This window comes from Sparus aurata, chromosome 15 (genome assembly GCF_900880675.1).
Source record: "Sparus aurata chromosome 15, fSpaAur1.1, whole genome shotgun sequence".
Taxonomy (NCBI): Eukaryota; Metazoa; Chordata; class Actinopteri; order Spariformes; family Sparidae; genus Sparus; species Sparus aurata.
The window spans coordinates 29,975,488-29,998,780 of NC_044201.1; the positions used below are offsets into that span (position 1 = coordinate 29,975,488).

Here is a 23,293-nt window from a genome sequence, read left to right on the forward strand (position 1 = left end):
AATCTAATTCTAATATTTTGAGATATTGGATTTTTGATTTTCATGAGCTGTAATCATCAAAATGAAAGTAAATAGTCTTAAATAACGTGATAACGACATCAACTGTATAAACACTATTGCCAAGATAACTGATGTATTTAAAATGTACATTTTCTTTTTAACCAGAAAAAACAGCAAATATTTTGTATTCTTAGTTGGTAAATGACTGAAACAAGCAACAGAACAGAGGTATGAAAAAATACAGGAGGACAAACATGATTGTATGTAAGTATGTATTTTTTCACAAAAGGGAGAAAATACAGAAAATTGCACAATTTAAGACAATAAAACAGGAAAATGAAATGAAAACCTTTTACAAAACGTTTCTGTACAAAAGGAAAGAAAAAGTCAGCAGTCCTTCATCTGGAACACAATATAGTGACTCAACATCAGCTGCAGTCAGAGACAAACACCTTCCTGCAGTCATGAAATAACAGCAGAACCATCAGACTAATGTTCTCCTGCATTACCGAGCCCAAGTGTCACACTTTGTTCCTTTATTTTAACTAGTCGGCAGACAGAGATAAAGTGCGAAGTGAGTTTATCTGACTCTACTGAACGGTTCCACACGGAAAGTTGCTTAGAACAACGTCAGACTTGTTCAACGCTCTATTAGCAGCTCTGTTGATCCAACTTTCAGAAAGTAAATCGGCCAGTTGAAAGTTCAGTACACGATAGAAAATGATGTTTTCTGTCGCACCTAACCCTGAACAATGACAACGATTTGTTATCTCACTGGTTAAAAGTGTACAAAAACACAAACAAAAAACTAAAATTGCACAGGAAGGTAAGAAAAAAATAATATGCATCTGTTTTCTATAAAGTGTAGTGTAAAGATATACAAATCTAGAGTGCTTACTATTTTATATTTATATATAAATGCGGTTACAGGAATTACAAAGTAGCTTCACTCAGACGAGACTAGAGTGACAAATCGATACAAGTTGATTAAATTATATACGAGTTCAACATTTTTGGGAAAATTCACTTATTTGCTGTCATTTTGGAAAGTAAGATAAGATAAATACCACTTGTGTCTTTGCATTTAGATTGGAAGCAGCCTGAATGGAAGTAATTTGTGGGTTTTTTTCTGAGAGGTAGATTTCACCTAGATTTCTAGTTTGTTTGTTGCCATTAAATCAAAAATAAGACCCGCTGACGAGCTTCAGAGCTGCGTGTTGAACGCTGGACAGAAGCCTTTGTGCAGACTAACCTCCTGTGTCCAGCTCTGCTCTCCAGTGCAGACACAAGTCGTATTCATCTTCTCATCCAACACTCAGGCCACGTCTGTATCGCGCTCCAGGCCCAGCCAGGAAGTCAGACACAGAGCGACGTAGAGCACCTGTCACCTTCCAAAATAAAAGGCGTTGTACATGTGAGGTCACAGAGACGCGTCTCGATGTGGCACTCCTGCACTAAAGTAAATAACTGTACTTTCCAAAAAGCTAAACTATTTCTTTAACTGCCACCTTTTCAATGTTAATAACTGTTTAATTAGTGACTCTAAATATCTATTTGAACGGTTACAATTGAGGATTTCAAATTAAATGAAAATGTTTAGTGCTTCCTTCATTTTTAAACTCGGGGTTAGCAAAAAAAAAGAAAAAGTAAAGATGTAAAGTACGATATGAAGGCTAATTATTTGGCCATCCTGGAGCGAAGGCGCCTCTTAATGATCTGGTGGTCGCTCTCCTTCTCCTCTGGCTCTCTGCTGATGATCTAAAACGAGAAAATGAAGACCAAGATGTTTAAGTGTGTGTTTGTGTGTGTGTGTGTGTGTGTATATAACTGTAGGGTTGTAATTAGAAGGGCAGCCACCGTCTTTTAACAAGCATCAGAACATCGAGTATTTTATTAGTTACTGCTTATTCAGTCACATTAAAATGGAATAATTAAATCAATAAGTGCCTCAGCTTTATTTATTCTTGGATTTCACTGTAAAGAGTCTGATATCTACATTAACAAGGTTGAAAAGCAACATGCAATCGCTAAGATTTGAAGATTATCCACAATCCGACTGTTCAGTGCAGCGTGAGGAGAAGTTTGCCCTCTTTTCATTTTCTGTTGGATGTCAGTGAGTCACTTCACTGAGGACTCTGAGTGGAGGGAGTGACAAACAGCCCAAGAAAGACTGAAGGCCGAATAATTCTAACTTTATGGAAATTAGACATTTGCAGCTCCATAGTGGTGTATGTCAAGAAGTAAGTCAATGTCCAAGAAGTTTAATATTCTGATTAACCATGTAGCTGATGGCAGATACGGTTCTTGTTCGGTTGACGTGACTGTTAACTGTTAATTGGCAGCTGCTCCTGCTGTCGTGATGAGCTCTGCTGCTCACTCCATTCTCGTCTCTCGTCGTAGGAAGTTCATCGTAGGTGAGGAGCCTTGAGATGCTCACGTCTGACATGTACATGTTTTGCTACTCTCACCATCGAGTCAGAGAGCTGAATGTGGCTCTGCTGCATGTCAGTAAGTGTTAAGATATATTTCAGAAATATAATTGCTGAAACCATGTAGGCTGGTTTCATAAGAGATGGACTGGATTAAACCCACCCGGGGTTACTCTTGATTGAGGATCAGCATCCTTTGAAATGTTTGGAGACAACAGTGTGTTGGATGCCTTTACCAGATAAATATTGTATTTTGAGGACTACAAACATTTTTCTCTCGGGGTGGAAACAGACAAAACTGCCTCCTCCAGCATTTTCAACTGGATTGATTCTGTTTTTCTCCAAAGAAGTGAAGTAAAATAAGTGAAACTTCTCAGATGTTACATGTTTTCTAAACACATGTTGAGTTTGATATCCAGCTGTTCCGTTAGCGTGTGTGTGTGTGTGTGTGTGTGTGTGTGTGTGTGTGTGTGTGTGTGTGTGTGTGATGGACACTTACTGGGTGTGAGGGCATGTCCATGGGGGAGGAGATTTCAGGCCTGTAGAGTTTCCTCTTGTTCTTCTTGGCTCTCAGGCTGAGGGATGAAGAGGAGGCTGCTGAGTCTGCATCACCCCGACCGCCAACCAGACTCATCATCTTCTTGGCTGCAGAGACGGAGACAATTTTAGATAAGAGGAACATGCTGACTGGATAGATAGATAAGCAGTAAATTCAAAGATCTGTCTAACTTTATGTTAGTAAATGTGCTCAGTGGTATAATTACTCTGCAGTCACAGAGCGGAGTCTGTCAGACTCTGATCCACTACACTTTCACTAAATAAATTCATTATGTCATTTTCTAAATGCCAGTGTTATCTTTTAATAAATGACATTGATCTCTGTAGGTCAACAGAGTCACGGTTGTTATTTACTGTTCAAAGATCAGAGGAGAGAGCAGAGTGTCGGGAAGAACGGAGTGGAATCTGGAATCGGTGGAGGAGAGAGATGGGACAGCGAGGACGGAAGAGGAAAGAATCGTTGAAGGGAGAGACGGAGTGAGGCGTTGTAATAATGAAGATAAAAGACAAGTGAAGGCGAGAGATGAAAGATGGAGGAAGGAATAGCGAGTAGGAAAAAAGGAGAGAGGGGGATGGGGGGAGGAGGATCAGATGGCGGCAGACGACTGCCCCCCTTTGCATCGGAACCCCGGGGCGACAATTAGTTGACCGAGTGAAACCGCCGGTCCTCGGGGATAAAACACAGAGAGCACTCTGGTGGATTCCAATATGTTCCCCGTCTTAGCTTTCTCCTCTAAGCCATCATTAGTGTCCACAAACTGGCCGCCCTTGCCCGGTTACTTTGTCAAACCTGTGTTATCCTTCCAAAAAATGACTCCTACAGGAACTCGGGGCTTTGTCCTTGTGAGGCTGCTGTTGTGTTTCTGCAGACAGGTTTTCAACTATCAAATTAAAAAGACTTCTAAAAAACCCCGTCGGGGGTTCCCATGTGATCGCCTCCTGGAATCAGTGACTGGCTGAAGGTGAATGAGTGAAAGGCATCCGAGCACAGTGGGGAGGACACACTGTGTATACAAGCGAGCTTTGGTGTTTGTTTATGTGCATGTTTCCGGATTGGTTGTGAAAAACCAGAAGCAAGTTTGGACCGTGTGCTTTCTGATCATTATTGGAATATTGAAGCAATTTCTGTAAAGGGCAGATACTGAAGCAGACTGACTCATTAACATTCTTCATCATAAGATGCTTGAAGATAAATTGCATCTTTTTGCAATGTTATTGGTCCTCAAAAGTTGTTAGTGCCTACACATATTCGTCCTGAACCATTGCAGACGTCACACTTCAGTGCATCGAGTCACACTGTGTCCTAACTGCATGTGGCACGAGTGAGCAACAGCGACAAAATCAGCTCGACGTCATTGTTTCTCTTTGACGTGTTCAAACTGGCTGCGAGCTGCGACTCTTTGTTTCTGTTTTCACTCCCGTCGCAGACTTTGTTCATCAGTGAGTGGAAACACGTTGGACTTGCGATTTCTGTAGATGGCATCACCCAGAAGTGTCAATCACTGGAGCAAGGCAAAGGGAGGGAGGCGGTGGTGGGGGGTTAGTAGATGACAAAAAATAATAAAAGGTCAAAGCAAATTCTCGCTGAAAATGAATCCGGAGCCAGAACAGATAATGTATTACATTTCTTTAGTTTCTTGACAGATTTTTGGTTTGACAAACTGTATTTTCTTTTTAAAGTTTAATTTCTTGAGCTCTTGGTTTGTCCATTTTGTTGGTTTTTAATCTTATTGTTGTAATAACGGTGCTCCAGATTATCATTGTGTTTCCATCATTTGAAAGATTTGACTCATTTTAATTAATTCTGCCTTTTTACTGTTATCTCACAACATAAATTCATTTAATGATACTTGCACATACTGTAGTAATGCAAGTTCAGCTAGAGAAGTTTGTTTCGTCATTACTGGTAAATAAAAAACATTTTGACCCTCCACTGGTGTATCATTTTGTTGCTTCATCATATTTAACCTCCTCTTTATGTGTAAAATAAATAATCTGCAGCCTGAACTCTACTATCCATCGGGAACCAGATACGAGTTACACATCTCCCACAGTACAGAGTCACACACTGACACACTGACCTTTAGTGCCAAGCAGCGTGGGGGAGCTCTGCAGGAATTCTCCGATCTTCTGCAGCGTTCCTTCCTTTCTGCTGCGGATGCTGCTCTGGGAGTCCTGCCGACCCGCTGAGGAGGAGATCTGATCACAGACGACAGTGAACCTCAGTTAGTCTCTCAGCATGTAAGGACTTACAACACAAGCATATTAAAACACATCACTGATGAGGATGGTTGTCCAGATTGAACAAAAGATCTGAAGCACTGATCATGAAGTGGAACTGAAGTAGCTGGAGACTTGTTTCAATATGTAATCATGAGCATAATTCTGGTCTCTTGAAGCGCCGGGATCTGTAAAGAGGTAATTTGCACCCTCGATGTGCGGTCGACCTCATGCAGACGAGGTGAGCAGCAACTCTTTTTGCTCAGCAGCTACAGTGAAGACTTGGCTTAAAAAAGGGTGTGAATAACATCTTCAAATGTATCAAATGAGGACCTGAGTGTTTCCAGAGACCTCGCTTAGGCCACACAAGCTGAATGAATGAATAAATAAACTACTAAATAAAAACAACACTGGCAGTCAAACCCACAAAAACAGAAAACCTCGCGCAAAATACAGAACGTAACCTTCTTGTGTAAGAAGATGACTTTGGGTTTGCTGTGACCTTCTGTATGATGCGACATTGAGGCGTTAAGTATGAATTATGTATGTTAATACATGTATGATGTATCGGGACACATGTTCATGGTTATGCATGCGTGTGTGTGATTCTGCCTGGTTGTCACCTCCTCTTTGTGTGGGGTCAGCTTTGGCGTCAGTTTGGTCTTCGTGTTCCGTCTGTTCTGTGCTTCCACCTCTTCCTGTCAACACACACAGGAGGGAAATGTACAAGCACATACGAGATTAAGACACACACACACTAAATGGTAAAACACAGAGTGTCTTCTGAGTCATCTGTACTAGAAGATAAGTACGAAGCTGACGATCAGAGAGGTTAAAAAGAGGAGAGGAGCTAAAAACAACCACACACGTTTCATAATGGCAGGGCGGGCAGGACGAGATGGCTTCGGTCGTTAATACAAGGTACACAAACATCAGGAGAGAAAAACATTCAGACACTTTGTGCACCGGCTTCTGTCAGCGGTCAGTCCCACTTTTACCATTTTACCAGCTGGAATAAATTTTTCAAGGGGAGAAAACGAGCTCCAATTTAGGGTCATTTACCTGCCAGAGGGGCTTGAAGGGTTGACAAGCTGAAGCGCTACCAGTCAAAATATATTGTCTGGTTGTCTCAGAAACAGCCAATTAATCTTCAGTTTTCACTTTTCGAAGCAGATTCTGATGTCAATGACAAATACCATTTTCAACCATGGCTACAAAACCATTCATTAAGACTAAACAAAGAAACTGAATGAGTGTCTGTGATGTGTTCTTCATGCTTTCAGACTGAATGTAAAGGAACATCTTCTTTTTCCCCCCAGGAATACCAAGAATAACCATCTCATCTGAAGGTATTTTTTAGTCAACTGAAGCATCTGACAGTTTTCTTCCTGGTCTGCTGTTTGAGAGGCGATGACATGACATGATGGTGATGAGTGAAAAGAGAATGACTGCATAGAAGTTTTGATCAGGAGAAACCTAATTTATGTTTCATTATTAGAGAACCGTCCACTTTATTCCCTTTGCAACCACTGAAGAGTAGTAAGAATAATTTGCGATGTCACTCAAAGGTTTTGTGTTGAGATATTTACTGGAGTTTGGTCAGGACTAAAGGCTCATACAGGGCTGCACAATTCATCAAAATAGCAATGGCCAATTTTTTGGATTATGTCAAAATGTGTCTACCATATCGTTCAGCCCCAACCTCACATACAAACCTAATCCCTCTCAATCAGCACTAGTGTCTGCCCTCTGCCTGTGTTATATTGCCTGAGACATTTCTGGACAGACTTTGAGCAATGGCTGTGTAGCCCTGAGCCGATAACTTTACCGTCAGCGGTCGGCTGTAAGATGTACTGAGAAAGTTTCTTCAAAAGGCATTTTTACCCAACAACACACTAGATTAAGATAAATGTGATGAAACAGTTGGCACGTGTGACTGCTCAAACAGACATCCAAGAACTAGCTGCGACAAAGAAGCTGACTGTTGCGTACCGTTTCGTTGCAAGTGTCTCGGCCAAATATCAGCACTGACACACCACCACAGTTTTTACTTCACACAAGTTGCATATGACAGTGGTGAAGATGCGCAGGCAAAAAATAAGGAAAAAACACACTAAGTGAGTGAACTCGTGGATAACACAGCGGCAGGCTCAAGAGGCTTTCCTTTTCTTTAACCGTTTCTCCTCTCGTGCACTGATTGGTTAGTGTTCACTGGTCAAGAGGTTCTCTCCCCGCCAACTCCAACTCCACCAGGGCCGAGAAGTGCCTACGGTGCAGGACACATCGCAGCAACAAGGGCCCCAGACACTCACTGACGGCCCAATCATTCTACAACTTACCCAGGAAAACAGTAGGAGCCAGCCGGGACAGAGACCACAGGGAAACTGGTTTTGCCAAATTAGGCGATACAATCGTTTTAAACCAACAAACTCAGATCTGTCAGTATATATTCCTGCATCAATTTCAGTACAACAAATCCCTGGACATATTTTGGTACACTAGCAAATGAAGCGATTCTGACTCACAACTACTCGTCGGGGACGAGGCTGACCTGAGGGGGCGGCTCAGGGGCCAGGCAGAGGGAGTGGCGTGGTGGAAGCCGTCAACATGCTCCACTTTGAAAGGCAGGGAAAAAAAAAAGGTCAAAACATGTGGAGTCATCAGTGACTCAGTGGACGCTTTTAGATATAATCGGAGAAAGGAAGAAGTAGAGGCTGGAAGAGATAGAAAATGTCAATAAAGTACATAAATGAGCTGGAGTGTGTTCATGCACGTGTGTGTGTGTGACAGAGTGAGGAAAAGCAAGAAAGAAGCGGAAAGATACAGACGAGCAGCGATATGTTACAGCGATAAACCGTAATTGGAGAGTGTGGAGAAAGTAAACAAGATGAAGTGTCTGTGTGTGTGTGTGTGTGTGTGTGTGTGTGTGTGAGATGGAGATGAGATGATAGAGGGAGCGTGTGGAGAGAGTAAATGAGACATGAGATAATGAGAATCAGGACTGGGGACAAAGACAGATGCAGGGGAGATAGTGAGAGTCAGATGTGCTGATGGGTTTTCTTGGTAGATTTTGAAGAATAGTGGATTTTAATTCCCCGTACCTCAAACATCATTTAGAGATGTCCTCAGTCGATCCCAAGGATCGTTATCAGAGCTGATCCGAATGGATCACAACTGCAGCTAAAATGAAGCCAATCAAATTCGGGTCCTTTAACTGAACGCATGTTTTGTCCACCTCAGCCTGACAACCATAATCTCTCTGGGAGCATTTTGTGTATATAGATGAAATATACACAGTGGATCGTAACATATAAGCTAATATCTGCCAGTACAAGCACAAAAATATCAGACAATACCGTATATTACATCTGATGCTGCAAATGCAATACATCTTCCAAAATAATCTCTCATATATACAATCTATTTCTTTGAGAATAAATGACTATCAGCAGTACATAAAATCATTTTCATTTTTAATACATTCCTTTTAGTTTGGAGAACAGAGAGGAAGAGTTTCAAAATAAGAAACTACAAGTCAACTGTAAAAAACACAAACAAAGTACATCAGTGCACATGACAGATTCACTCCACTGTGCACAGGACTTCACAAAGCTTACACCAAAATCATACAAGCTAAAAATTCAGATAAAGACTTTCTGGGACAGCTGTGACGCCTCCCTTTTGAAGAAAAGCCCCGACATCGTCAATAAATCATTAGGAAGTCATCTGCTGAGCAGACAGACATGGGCTGGGAGAGACGAGGCTTCAGAGGCTGAGAGAGGAAGATGGAGATTTAGAGGAACGACTGAAAAAGGGTTCAGCGAGATAGAGAAATCAGATGCATGAAGACAGAGGAGAAAATGATTGTGTGCAAAGAGCAAAAGGTGAAGCACTTTATTTGCCGATGTGTGTTCATGCTGTGCCAGTTTGCATGTTCCAGCGTGCCAACACTCCATTATCTGTGAGAAAATTGATGATGGAATCGGCTACCGTATCACTGCTGGGTCACTGCCTACAGATGTCACACCCAGCAGATAAGAACCCACTTTGCCGTGCAACTCCCTCCCTGAGTGTCACAAGGATGAAATACGAGTACTCGATTTCAGTTGAAATTATACCGATGATTTCGACAAAGTCATCCATCTGAACGGCACAATTAGCAACAATGACGGGAAGCACCTTCTGTGAAGCAGGAAGAGGAACACTTCGAACTCATGCTGTGAGCTGGAGCACAAATGCAGCTGATCCGTTTGCAAACACAAAATACATCTGTGATAAAACAATATTGGCTGATTGTATTGACCCACCGGAGCATCAGCCATCAAGTTTAGGCCTAACTAACTGCTGTGGGGCAGACCAACACTATTTGATGACAGTAATGTATTCAAAGATCAACAAGCTCATGAAGTGAAAACTGAGAATGTGGCCTTGAATAATCCGAGCAGAGGAGCAGCCGTCAGTCTGAGAAACATGACAACACAGATTTCTATTCATCGATACGATGATGTTCTGGGCGTGGATTCTGAATCACACAATACTGTACTTCTCAGTGTTCAGCCCCGACTCTGCACCCTCATCTTCATTTCCTTTTATCAAGCTGTATTTGGTGAGGACAATCTTTGTGCAAGTGCAGCTGCACAGAAACAAGTAATTCCAGTTATAACTCCACACTCAGGTGGGAGCAGTGTGGGCCTGTGGTCATACAAGTGACCCTGTAATAATATTTTTACACTTTGACTCCGAGTTAGCCGCTCAAGTGTCCTTGAACAAGGAACTGAATCAATTCCAGGAGCGCTGCCCGTGGCTCAACCTCAACTCTGACCTCCCTATAGGAGGAGCAACAGGCCACAGCTTGATCGTACCCCACGAAGAGATCACAAGTCTGCAGCAACAAGAGCAATGAAACAGACCAAATATTTTCTAGCCCCAGACACTCACCAGTCAAGACAGCGCAAAGAGAGAACAAAAGACAGAAAGAGGAAATCAATACAAGACTTGTACAGAAACTCTGCTGCTCTCACACAACAAGTCAAATGCTTACGTGATCAAGACACTGAACACCTCCAAAAAAAAAAAAAAAAAACATATGACTAAATGTTAACATTAATTATCTAAAAAACTGAAACTTAAAAACATTATCCAGGTACAACCAAGCATCCGTTTACTGAGCATCGCAACACGGAATAATCTTCTCAAAAGCTCATAATGTTCTGACACTTATAATTAAAAATGACAAAACATAACCTTTTATTTTACCATTTAATCTCTGAAGTATGGAAATGTTAAATGTGCCTAAGATACATCATTGACAAAGTTGATTATATACTTTTTTTAAGTAAGTTTCAACTTTTAGTTGCTAGTGTGGTTGATCAGGAAAGAGTCAATGGATACACTAAATATTCATGCTAGTGCTATCCATGCTAATGATGTTGCTATTGCTAGAATGGCAATCTGGAGGACACAGTAATGGATTAAAGTCCGACTATTGACACCCTGGTTGCCTGGGAAAAAAAATATATAAGGGATACTAACACTGTCTGGAGTGGGGCTATAATGATCTTGTTCAACCACGTACAGTATTTACATGCAAAAAGTGGAGCCCAACAATAACAGCAGTCTCTACTTTCATCTCTGCTTACCATGCAAACTGCATTAAATATAACTCCCACGCCCAACATCTGTTCCCACCGGATCCAACCTATGCTGCAGACCTACACTGTTCCACAAGGTTATACCACATTAGCATCATGGGAGAAATGTGCTTTTTTGCAGCAAATACCGGGGGGTATTTGTGACATTGCCATATAATGTGAGGGGGGCATTAGTTACACGTTAGATACACTTCGCTCTGGAGCACAGAAACGGGTGAATGAATGGAACGCACCAACAAGCAACCCGTGTAAACATCCTCGTTTGGGTATTTGCTGTAATCAAATTGTGTGCAAGTAAACACTGCCCCAGTCTCCCTACTGTATAGCAGAAGAGAGAGAACACGACAGACACACCATCTGTTTGGAAATCTATACTGACGCAGGGACGGCTGGATGCACACATGCATCTTGTAGACTCACTTATTCATTCATTCCTGAATCTACTGTTGGTCCGGAGCCAAAGAAGAACTGGAGGTGAAAACACTGAAAGTACAAAACGTCTCAGGCTTTGCCTTTATAAACCTCATAGATTTGTGAGGAATGTCAGCGTTATACTGTTGTTACCGCCACACTGGAACTTGCAGTATAAAATGCTTTACAAGAGGTGTAACATGCTGATGAAGGGTACGCCGTTTGGATCATTTGGATGAGGAGTGAAAGCTGTACTAATACGGTAAATGATGATGAAGACGATGGGGAATGTTTGTCTGCTCATGAGTTTGGAATGATGAACACATAATGCTGTTTTGTTGAAGAAAAATAAAAGTTACCTCTTTTGTTGTTCGTCGTTTACTCCTTCTGAAAATATGAGACTTCACAAAAGAAAGAGCTTGGTTAAAAAACAAACAGACCACTCTGTATCAGAACCCAAGAACCCACTTAAAACCAAATTATTAGAATTATTTCTCTCCGTACTGCAAAGCACTGATTTAAAGTAATGATCAAATTGTTGACTGGAAACATGTTTGTGCCGACTTGCTGTAGTGGTGTAAAGCAAGAGAGTTGACATATTTTTTGTAGGCTAACCTGAAGTTAGCATAACCCTAGTTCCCTTAACAATCCTGCAGGATTTTTTAATTGATTTTGGAACGCCAACCACCTTCAAAAAAGGCACATACATTATATCATTTGCCTGTATTTTATCTTATTGGCTTAACCAGATAATATAAACATTCAATTATCAAGCTGATAACTTTATTATCTCACTGGGGCTGGAAAAACTTTACCCCAGGGAAGTAGATTTTTGATCCACTTGTCCAACTAGACAAGTGTGGAAAAAATACTCTTGAACTCTAAACTGACCTTGATATTGAACCCTGTAAAGCCTACAGAACTATTTCACATTTAACTGAGGGATGACATTATTTACAGAAGGGTAATAATTTCACTCCATGTTAGCAGAGGGAATCTATCTGTGTCCCCATTTTACAAAAATATATTCTTACTATAAGATGAAGCAGTACATCAACATACATAACTCATCTTTACAGTTCATTTTTGAGTTTTACATGCCCTCATCAGACACTAATGAGGAAAAGGCACCGACATAGTTTTAATGTTTCATGTAGTTTTGAAAGGAAGCATTAAAAGTTTATACAGTTCAGTTCCTGATGGCTCTGGATGTGAAGTGCCACTGGTGCCATCATGAGTCTCATCATCAAGCTCGGCTGAACCCCTCCAACCACTACTCCATGCTGTACTCTGATCAAACGAATAACGAATTACCATTGAGCTCCGTGTTTGTAGATTCATATCCATCGTATGTATATTTTGTGATGCTTACAGGGGGAACATTTCTAAAGACACAGAGGGAGGACATTAACATGTAGGTGATCACAGCTTGTTTAAAACAGCTTCATGTTGTGCATACGTATGTGTAAATACTCATACACCCTGTCGCCTTCTGTGAGGATGCCACAAAACACAGCTACCTACCTACCTACGTCCAATTATTGTCTGTGTAGCCACAACTTTTTACAATTCATGTCATATCCATCTTTGTCCAAACCCTAACCACAGGACTTCATTATTCTCATCAAACCTTGAACCTCTCCTGATCGAGTATCAGTGGACATAGAAGAGGAGGCACACTTGAATCCGAGTACTTCAGTCGAGGGACGTTCTCCCTATTCAACACCTCCACACCGAACTGCTTAAAACTGAAAAAGCTCTCCAGCACATTTATTTTTCTAAATGAAAAGATCAAGCATAAACTACTGTTTGAATGTAAAAGCCATTTATCTGCAGCAGTTTTAACGTTTACTTTAATTTGACTCCATGTTGATCTCAGATAAAAGTCTTTTGCTGAGGGATTTGGTTCTAATTGATGTTGTGTGATGTCCAGCCCATATTGTCTCAAACAAAAATCTATTCAGGAATAACTGATCCAGCACCACACTAAACCAAAAAGTCCAACGTGTCTGATTAGTCAATGGTACTTCAGACAATCCATTTGAGCTCCAAAAAAACAAAAGTTATATTGGTATATAATTGTCTTTGGTCACTTATCCCACAATCACAGCCAAGCAGAAAAACTCTCAGGCCATAAATACTCACAAACTCGTTCTTTCAGCTGCTGTTTTTTAGTTGACAGACCTGAAAAAATGCAATTCTGTCTGAAAGCTCTCTGGCTGAAAGACTGTTTGTCTTTGTGTGTCTGTCTGTTCCATGACTCTCTCTTCGACCTTTGTGAGGCCTTATTAAGTGTTGTCCCATTAATCAGTGGTGAACTTGCTCTCTGCCTGTGCTCCTGCTGACTCTCGGCTGGATCAAGGATAGGCCAAGACTCTGCAGGCAGGCAGACCCGCGGTGAGAATGATTGACTGGAGGGATGGGGCTGGGATGAGCTCTACGGGTCAATTTCAGACGATCTAAAATGCCCTCTGGCAACAGACAACCTGCATGTCGGTTACCCTGAAGCAACATTGAGAAATGTGCAGTCTGTAATATACGATTACTGCATGAAGCCGGTTTTAAAGGAGCAGAATAAAAATATGTATTTCCGAGGTGAAGGCCCCGGTCCATGTAAATTTGGTCATTTTTAAATCACAGGGGTTATGTGGGTCAACCACAACACAAAATTAGGAGCAGTGTGCAGATTAGGGCTGCACTATACAATCCAAAAATCATAATGCGATTATGTTGACAGATACTGCAACTGCAAATGATTCGTGTTTAGTGGTAATTGTCATTTCCACTGAAAAAGCTAAAATGATTATAATGGATGTGATGGATTTGTTGGGGTCGGCACCAAATCAACAAGTTGTTTTACATCTGCAGAACAAGATTTGTAGGTCAGGAAGTCTCTGCATCACGACAGTCGAACATTTTACCTTTCTCAGTGCAACTTCTTGTGATTTGGGTATCACACTTTGTGATATTGCAATTACGTTTATAACACAATTAATTGTGCAATTCTGTGACATTTGCAAATCAAACAGCTGCATTACCCTGCAGGGTGTGTTCAGCTCTGGTTTGGTCCCCATCAACTGAACCCGCCAGTCATTTGGTGCCAGGTGAGTAGCATTAACTTGAGAGTTACTTATCAGGATAACTGCCGTATAAGACATCAAAAATATTAATGCAAATGTCATGAATATTCTTTTAAAATGTTGTTTCTGACTAACAGTAATTGTCTTGCTTTACACTGAACACTGAACTACCCACAGTGATTTTAGCGAGACTCAACCACAACCTGTGACGCAAGTAAAACTTCCAAATGCAAAACCTCTTTGGCAAAGTGTTTTTGTCTAGCCTGGTTGTTTCAGTGTATATTTAGAGTTTAGCCACACACACACACACACACACACACACACCAGGTCCTGGTGATGACGAATGATGCAGAAAGCCTCAAGCGGTGTAGCTGGAGTGGGAGAGGGACAGTGAGAGCTGCTGTGATCAATTACATGCTGTGTCAATGGTGGCAGTAAATTTCAGTAAGTATGGGCTGTGTCGCTCAATGCCATGCAGGGTTCTGAGTATACATGCAATGTCATATTGATGAGTGTGTAACTATGTGACACAGCGAGTAATCTGAAGGCCTTTGTCTTTTTCCTCAATGGTAAGTAAATTCAAACACAATGCAGCATGTGTCTGAGAGTCAATAATTATAGCCTATATTTTCCTCTGACAATAAAATAAGTCGTTGTGTTTCTGGTGGTATAGTAAGTATACACATCTACATTTCCAAGTGTACAATAAAGTGAAACATGTGGGAGAATGTGTGTTATTGGATGTGTACATTAAGTACAGGCTGCACAGTCCGACTCTGCTCAGATCTAAATTCTCTCAGCAGCAACTGTCACCATCATGTCAGCTTCTCCTGCTCCCCCTTTTACCCTCCTCCACTGCTTTTTATTCGCTCTGCTCCTTTTTCCAACCACCCTACCCACAATCCCTCCACTTTCATCTTGCCATCTCACAACCCCTCCCAATCTGTTGCTTCAACTCTGTTTGCCTGCCACTTTTATCTTTCCCTTCCCCTGTTTCCACATCGCTTTCCTTCCACTGCTGTATTCCCTCTGCCGTCTTTCTCTGCCGCTCCTTTACACAGTCTTGTTTCATTTCACTTTCTTCCTCCCCGACTGGCATTTTTCCTCCTCTGACCCTCACCCAATCTCACTCAATTTATTCCTTGTGTGCTGCCTCCGCTTCCCTTCTGCACTCTTTTCCTCAATTTATTTTAGCCCATTTTTTTCAGCTCACCCCCCTTTGTTTTCTCTCAAACCTTATCTTCTTCCTTTTTCTGTTGCTGGGTACAAAACATTACCTCAACCTCCTTCGGCCTGCCTTTGTATGAAGGCTGACACGGTCATTGATGTGTTGACGCTCTGATGACCCTTGGGCCCTTGACACTTCCAACACCCTTTATCATTTTTCTCATATGTTTAGATGGAGGTAGACACCACTGCATTCCAAGTGGAAACTGGGTCATTGCAGCAGGGTGAACAGAGATATTGGTTGGAGAACAAAGTATACAAAAAGAGGAAGAATCTCCACAAGGATGAAATTATTTTGGTTTTTGACTTTATAAGAAAGAAATGTGCACAAATGTTTTTGCTTTAGTCTCCCATGATTAAACATGTTTTTCTTATGTAATTGAAGAGGAGCTATAGATGACATCTTTTTTTAAAAGGCATGTCTCCATATTCATAAATGTTGACTGAATGTCCCAGATCCCCAGAATAAAATCTGATGTAACGACGCATCACTTTAGATGCGCTGTAGAACCGCTCCCCAACACAAACACCTACATATTTTGCTGGCTTTTCATGACACCCCCCTCTCCTGTGCTCTTCTCTCTTGAACGTAGCTCATTCAGCAGAACAGCAGTCATTAGTGGAATTACTTTGGGGTTTCATCTCAGAGCCCTCACCCCATGTATAAGTACTCCCACGGCTGGTATCAAAAGAGAAAATGTCGTCACACCAGCAGGGTAACAAGGAGACTGAGTCCAGGGAAGCTAGTTACATTGGGGGAGTACTTGTTGCACGAACATGAATACGATCCAGCTAATGAGCTCTTGTCAGAGCATGCAGGCAAACCGCTAACACGTCTTCACACTGTTCTCACAACTGGTGGTTTTGCAGTAATGAAGAGGGAAGATGTACAATTTCAGGTGTCTTTCTTCTCACTGCTCTAAGTCTCACAATTACCAATTGGTATACTGAAATATTACAAAAGAGAAATTAGTAATGCAATGAAGAATACTCTCACTTTTCCTAACACCTTAAAACAAAATGACTATTCCTAAACACAAGATAAGGGTCCTTAAACCTGACCTGCAGGTCTCTGCAACTTTAGATTTTGCTTGCTGATATTGAATCAGTACGAACCTCAACATGAAAATGTGTTCGTAACACCAAGTTTCTAAAAAACTGCCTTGACAGTGGATTATTTTTGTAATGCCGTTTAGTTTAATCTAGAAACTCTTCATTGTTCAAAGTTATTGCACAACTGCTTGTATTAATATTTAACACATTTGTTGTCTGAATATTGGAAACTGGTATTTTCTCATCACTGGTACTGCAAAATGTTCTGCAAATGAAAATGCGCCCTAGAGACAGTTTGCAAAGACTTATTACTTTTTTCAAACTGTTAATCAAAAACACTTAAGTGAGCAACATGTTTTAAGCTGCTGCATCTCAAAGTTGCTTCATTAATTTTCTAAATAGGTTTTTTTCTCTTGGCGCCATCTTAAAATTATCCTCATCTTTTATTCAGCAAGGTTCATTTTCTGCAGAATGAAGATGAGTGCAGTGTCAAGATGCATCTGGAAAAAGTCAAGAACATTTATGTAAAGTCACTAACTACAACTTTGGTCACTTTACAAACATACAGTAAAAATGTAAGGCGATATTAGCCGACTGCTGTGATCAAAATGCCCATCAGTCACCATTTATACACATCGGTGTGCACACCAGTTTATTTTAATGAAATGGAGTTAAGTGTTAAAGACATCACAGTTTACATACTGCTGCAGAGGGCAAGGCTCACAACATCTTGCTGCAAAAAACTTAAATTATTGTTAAATATTGATATTGTTCAGGCAGATTTAGCTTTTGCTGACTGAAAAGTAGAACAGATGTCGTGCCAAGTTTAACTTCTGCTGGATTTTTCTCTATTACGTGATGACTGTGATGAATGAGCACCTGCATCCTACCATTAATCTTTTAAATGTTTCTCTACCAAACAAAATTCCTTTTAAAGGAAAAATTAGATTATAAATATTCAGCTCCGTCTGTTTAATTATTTTCAACATGGTAACTAACATTCTGCAAAGAATTCCTACCCTTGCCCTTGGCGTCAAAAAGTTATTCAGGGAAGTTTGTTGTTGTCACTGAAGGTGTGAAAAGTGATGTCAAAATACTTCCACCAAGTCCCTGAGCAAGGTTGTCAACCTGATTCACATCTGTCAAGCTGCACAAAGATGGGATGGCACCATAACCGCGACCAAAAGGAGGCACAAGTTATGCACCACATCAAATTTATGTGTGAATTACAATTTTCAATAACTACTTTTGTGTGGTCTTGCTTTCCTGAAAGGATCATTGCACCATTTATAAATCAGTGCTCAGCAACATCGTGCATGACTCAATATATTTCTCCCATCTTAACTAAAAATCTCAATTTAACCTGACAATTTGTTTATTATCAATATATTATCTTGTACCGTATCATTTGATGGCCACACTGAGAAATGCTGTGGGGTCAAAATACAATAAAACTTTTAAATAAGACACTCATGTGACTCTTCCTCAGACATGGCTGTTCTATGTTCGGAGTTCTTCTTGATGTTGTATTTCATGAAAATGAAATATGCAAGAGTTCATTTTGCCGGAAGTCAAAACCTGAGAGCTGCTGTGCACATCAAAGTTTATCTCAACCATGACTATCAGGCGAAACACAGTCTCCTTCATTTGTCCTTCTGATATTATCTTTACATCACCACTTTGTTATTCTGCTTTGCCATGCACAAAATTGCCTTTTTTCAGTGACAGTTGCTATTAAAGTTACTTTTATCAGTAGGTATTTTAAAACGCTGAGCACGTGCAAGTATGAATTTCTGGCATAATGTATTCTCACGCCCAAACACTCAGAATATATCAGAACCTCCAAAACACACTGCCACTTGGGATTATGTGGAAACAAGGGAAATTGAGTGTTTATAAGAAGCGCAACAAGCAGCCAGCACTGTAAAATTGCAATAATGTTGAGATATAATATTACTGTGCAAGAGAGGAAAACTTAACATAGCTGTATATGGAAGGGATGGAGGTCGAGACATTTACTGATCATTTATCAAAAAGCCACAATCTATAGGATATTTGCTCAGATTAACATTTACTACTTTTAAATCCAATGAGAATACATAATGAGTGAAAACTAGTATTAAAAAAAATATCTTACACTTCTCCACATGCAGATATGATGCATGTTCAACAACTCCTGACACAAGAGGACAGGGAATGGTGTCTCAAAAAATGGAGGAGCAGTAGAAGCCGCAACCAGCATTAACCTTTGCAGACCCCGACAGGGAAACAGTGATGTGACAAGTGAACTGTGACTGAACTTGTGTTCCTGTGAGTGCGATGCTTGTTCAGTGTTCTCTAGAGGGAGAGGGGGGTATGTAAGTGTCTGTGCATGCATGTGCTATAACTAACTGTGTGTTTCTCCTTGTCAGTGACATCTATGATTAATGAGATGGTTTTCTCTTGCCCTTACAGTATATATATATTGTATGTTTAATATCTAATAGACAGTGTGTTTACTGGATTAACTTCTGATGCAATAGTAACACCACTTCAAGTAAGCTTTTATACAAATCTGAATAATAATTGTTTGACGATATCAGGACATATGCATTTAAGAAGAATAATACGTCAGATTTAAATCTTTCTCTTTGTTTTTCTTCCTCTACCTACTGTATGTTTTAGTAGAACTTTCATTTCCTCTTCTGTCTAGAGCTTCAACAATTCATCGATTAATCAACTAGTGGATTGAAACAAGTTGTTTAAAGCCTTTTTTAAGCAAAACATTTACTATTCAAGGTTCATAAAAGTAAAATATTCTGATTTCATTATCATTTCAGATAATAAAAGGGTCCTCCGTTTTTTTTTTTTTTAAATATACTAAATGATTAAAATCAATTCAGTGAAAATAAATGGCAGATTTATCAGTTGTTGTTGTTGTGGCCATAATTTTATCTACGATGGTTCACTGTAAAACGTGAACGTCTGCCAAATCTTGACGAGTCAAAAGAAAACACTGAAATATTTTGGTGTACAATTATTCCAAAATTGGAATAACTGCTTAATTTTAACATTTACATTAGCTTGCTAAAGCTGGGCTATGTAATTAATAGTTATGTTTCAATACTCCCTTGTAACTAAACATTTATTTTATCATTCACAAATGTTGCTGTAGACAAACATAAATATGCTGCTACCTCGATATGTTTGTGATGTTGTCTGAACCCATGCCAGCTGGGCAGTACACACAACACAATGAATAAATTAATCATCATATATCAAGCTATAAATTAATAGGTGTCTTGCCTTGCACACTAGGGGTGTGCCAAAATATCGTTACTACGATATATCGCGATATTTCGTCTTGAGGTACATTATCGATACACTGGTGCCAAATATCGATATTTAAAAATGAAACAAAATAATAATATATATATTTTTTTTTTTTGGCCCACCACCACCCCTCTTCGGAGGACAGCTTTATCTTTATTCAAACATAGGTATACAACCAAATAAAATTTTAAAAATGGTTGAAGTAGCTCGGAAACTCACACATATAGATATTTAATGATAGTTGTAGTCAGTGTGTGTGTTAAGAAGAGTCACTGTGCAATATACTCTTTGTTTACTTGGCTGTCATTCATGTGAAATTGATTGACAATGTTTTGTAATTCCTGTGAAATGGATTCAGTGCAGTCAATAAATTCTGAATTTCACAGATATCGTGATGTATCGTGGATGAAATTTCTTGCAATATATCGATTATCGCAGAATCGCTGTATCGTGATATTATCGTTATCGTGGGCAAAATATCGTGATAGTATTGTATTGCGAGGTACCTGGTGATACCCAGCACTATTGCACACCTTGTACAATAAGTGCACAGCACACAGACTTATCGGGTAAAATGCATGTTTCCTGCCAACTTGTGTATCAACACAGTTTGTGCTCGTATTAGCGTCACAGGCCTTCGGGAGCCAAACTGTAGCAGAGGCATTAGCCTACTTCCCTTGCATTACTCAAAACAAACAAATTAACGTAAGTGCAGCTCCTCCGTTGCATTTAATCAACTTCCAGTGAGACGTCGTCCTGAAAACAACCTTTTCACTGTTCACCCTCTGGCGCAGCTTCAGTTGTCTATACAGTCTGGTCTCGTTTCCATGGAATCTCTTTGGCTTGTTCTGGGATTACATTTCATGACAATGTGTGACTTGCAATTGGTTTCACAGAACAGCCGTAGTATCGACCAGTTTGCAGGATGAAGATTCTGTAAGCAGTTTCCAAGTGGCACAGATGGGATTGGCTCGTTGACCTTGTTACTTCTACTAGTCACAGATCGCCTACACAGGATCCAAACTGCAATTGTTGAGCTCCTGGCAACTGCATGATGCTCTTGGTGAGGATTTTGTACTAGATAAAAACTGAATGCATTTCTACAATGAATTTTATTACATGTGCAATGTGTAATAAACACAAATGCTTCCTCCCCTTTACCTCAAGCAGTTTGATTAATCAAAATACAAACCTGACTGTCTCTGTGTGATGTATTCTGGATCTGTTGCAACAAAAAACCACCACTGACAATTTATCTCGACGCTGCATCAACAAATGATAAGTGTGACAAACTGAGAGAAAGAGAAAGTGGCAGGACACCTGCACTCAATACATCTGATGCAAGAGTGAAACGCGGTGAAAAGAAAAAGCTTTTAAGAAGCAACAAAAATGTATCCATCGCCGATACAGACAACCCAAGCAGCCTTTGTAGAAAGACTACAGAGGGTACGGCTATGGCTCAAAGCAATGGATAATGTGCTGCTGAACAAATGCGGCTATTCCTGATGTGGTGCTGAATGCTCTAATGTTATAGCAGCAGGCAGAAACAGTGTTTTCCCTTGAAGGAACACACAGGACAGGAGCGGGTTCTTAATAACGGCTGGATTTTGGATGTGGAAAAACTGGTTTTCCAACAACAAATCAAACATTGTGAAAGCATCTCCGGTCAGAACTGGACAAGGTGTTAAATCTGGCGACAGGTGAGCCATCTGCATGTTATGATTATTATCTTCTTTTTAAAACACACACAGGTAAACATTTTTTTATATACTTAAAATCTGGGTAATTACCCAAAGTAGACACACGGTAATATCACTTGAAATACCTGTTTGTCTATTATTATCTTGTCAAGAACCAACGTCTTATCTGCAAAATCTGAATGATGTGAATGTGAGCCATACATATAAAAAGGTATCTCAATCAATAGCTTGGAGCACTGATCCATGTTTCTGTTGTTGTCAGCAGCAGACAGTGAGTCACTGCAACCAGCCACTGCAGTAACGGCAGCGTCGCTGGATGTCAAAACAAACAGATTGGCCGCTGCACTCGTCTATAAAGTGGACAGACACTTAATTTTAGTCATGCTGTTAAATGATGTGTTTGGAGAAAGAAGTCTATCCTTATAATGAAGTGTAATATTATTTGTCTTTCTTTCTTTCCCAAGTTTCTTTTTTTGTTTTACCTCCATAAACGTAATCTTGGTCCATAATCACATGCTGCACATACATACCTGCAGCAGGTATTTAAAACCAGGCAAACACATTCATGGAAAAATGTATTTAAACATCGTGACTGTTGAGATCAATATATAATAGTGTAAAAGTTCAGATTTTACAACTGCTGTTGCTCCATTTTCAGTGAAGTGATAGCTGGCAAGACAATCCTGCATTTCTGGTGCTGGATTGATGAGAGCGAAGGGAAATGTTTCACTGTGACATTTCTTTTTATGGAACATGTGTAAAAAGTATAATCTCTGAAAATAACTGAAAAGGCCTTTCTCTGAAGATCATCTTGCAAAGTTGTGGGTGTTTTTTTTTTATCATTATCTAGGGAGGATTTATTTTTGGTGAACCGAGAGGGGAACGTCATGTTCAAATGTGGATTCATACAGAGGGATGTTTTCACGGACACTATTTTTAAAAGTTGCACACATTTGGTAGGATATGTTAAGACCTGAGATTGTTAAAATGACTTCAAAGCTTAAAGGGATAGTTCGGGTTTTTTGAAGGGGTACAAATAAACATATAAAGTACATATCTATAGTTGATCTGTTTCCTACCGTAATCACCGATCAGCACAGCTTCAGTTTGGAGAACTAGAGAGCCGCTCCAGCCCAGACACTCAGCTTTGTACTGCAGTGAACGGGGTTCAGCAAAAAAGCGAAATTAACCACCTAAAACAAGGCTCACCTAAAAAAAATCTACATCAGTTCAAGTGTACGTTGTATAGGTAAAATTCACACCGCTTTACATCGCCGTCAGACCGCGCTTTCTTTTGGCACTACATTTTCTTAACCGCAGAACCCCCGTATCCCTACGCATGAGCGCTAATGTGGAAGGATACGGAGAGTTAAGTTTCGTTTTTAACAAAAGTAAACCTCTCAGATCAGCTGTTGCCCAGTTACGCTAATGCGTAGGGATACGGGGGTTCTGTGGTTAAGAAAATGTAGTGCCAAAAGAAAGCATGGTCTGACCGTGATGTAAAGCGGTGTGAATTTTACCTATACAACGTACACTTGAACTGATGTAAATTTTTTTAGGTGAGTCTTGTTATAGGTGGTTAATTTAGCTTTTTCTCTGGACCCCGTTCACTGCAGTACAAAGCTGAGCGTCTGGGCTGGAGCAGCTCTCTA

The 23,293-nt window shown here is 40.2% G+C and overlaps 1 protein-coding gene across 3 annotated transcripts in view; it reads right to left on the minus strand.

Annotated features, from left to right (window-relative positions):
- Positions 1–258: 258 nt before the first annotated feature.
- The window catches only part of kif20ba (kinesin family member 20Ba), a 44,745-nt gene continuing 21,710 nt past the window's right edge, over positions 259–23,293 (minus strand). For 2 of the 3 annotated variants that reach the window (XM_030440895.1, XM_030440894.1), the window contains exons 31-35: positions 11,629–11,670; positions 5,831–5,905; positions 5,069–5,186; positions 2,929–3,074; positions 259–1,758 (exon numbers count right to left, since the gene is read on the minus strand). In XM_030440895.1, the coding sequence (XP_030296755.1) occupies positions 1,678–1,758; positions 2,929–3,074; positions 5,069–5,186; positions 5,831–5,905; positions 11,629–11,670 (462 nt within the window). In that variant the 3' untranslated portion in view covers positions 259–1,677. The remainder of the gene's footprint in view (positions 1,759–2,928; positions 3,075–5,068; positions 5,187–5,830; positions 5,906–11,628; positions 11,671–23,293) is intronic. The other variant, XM_030440896.1, reaches the window with a different exon arrangement.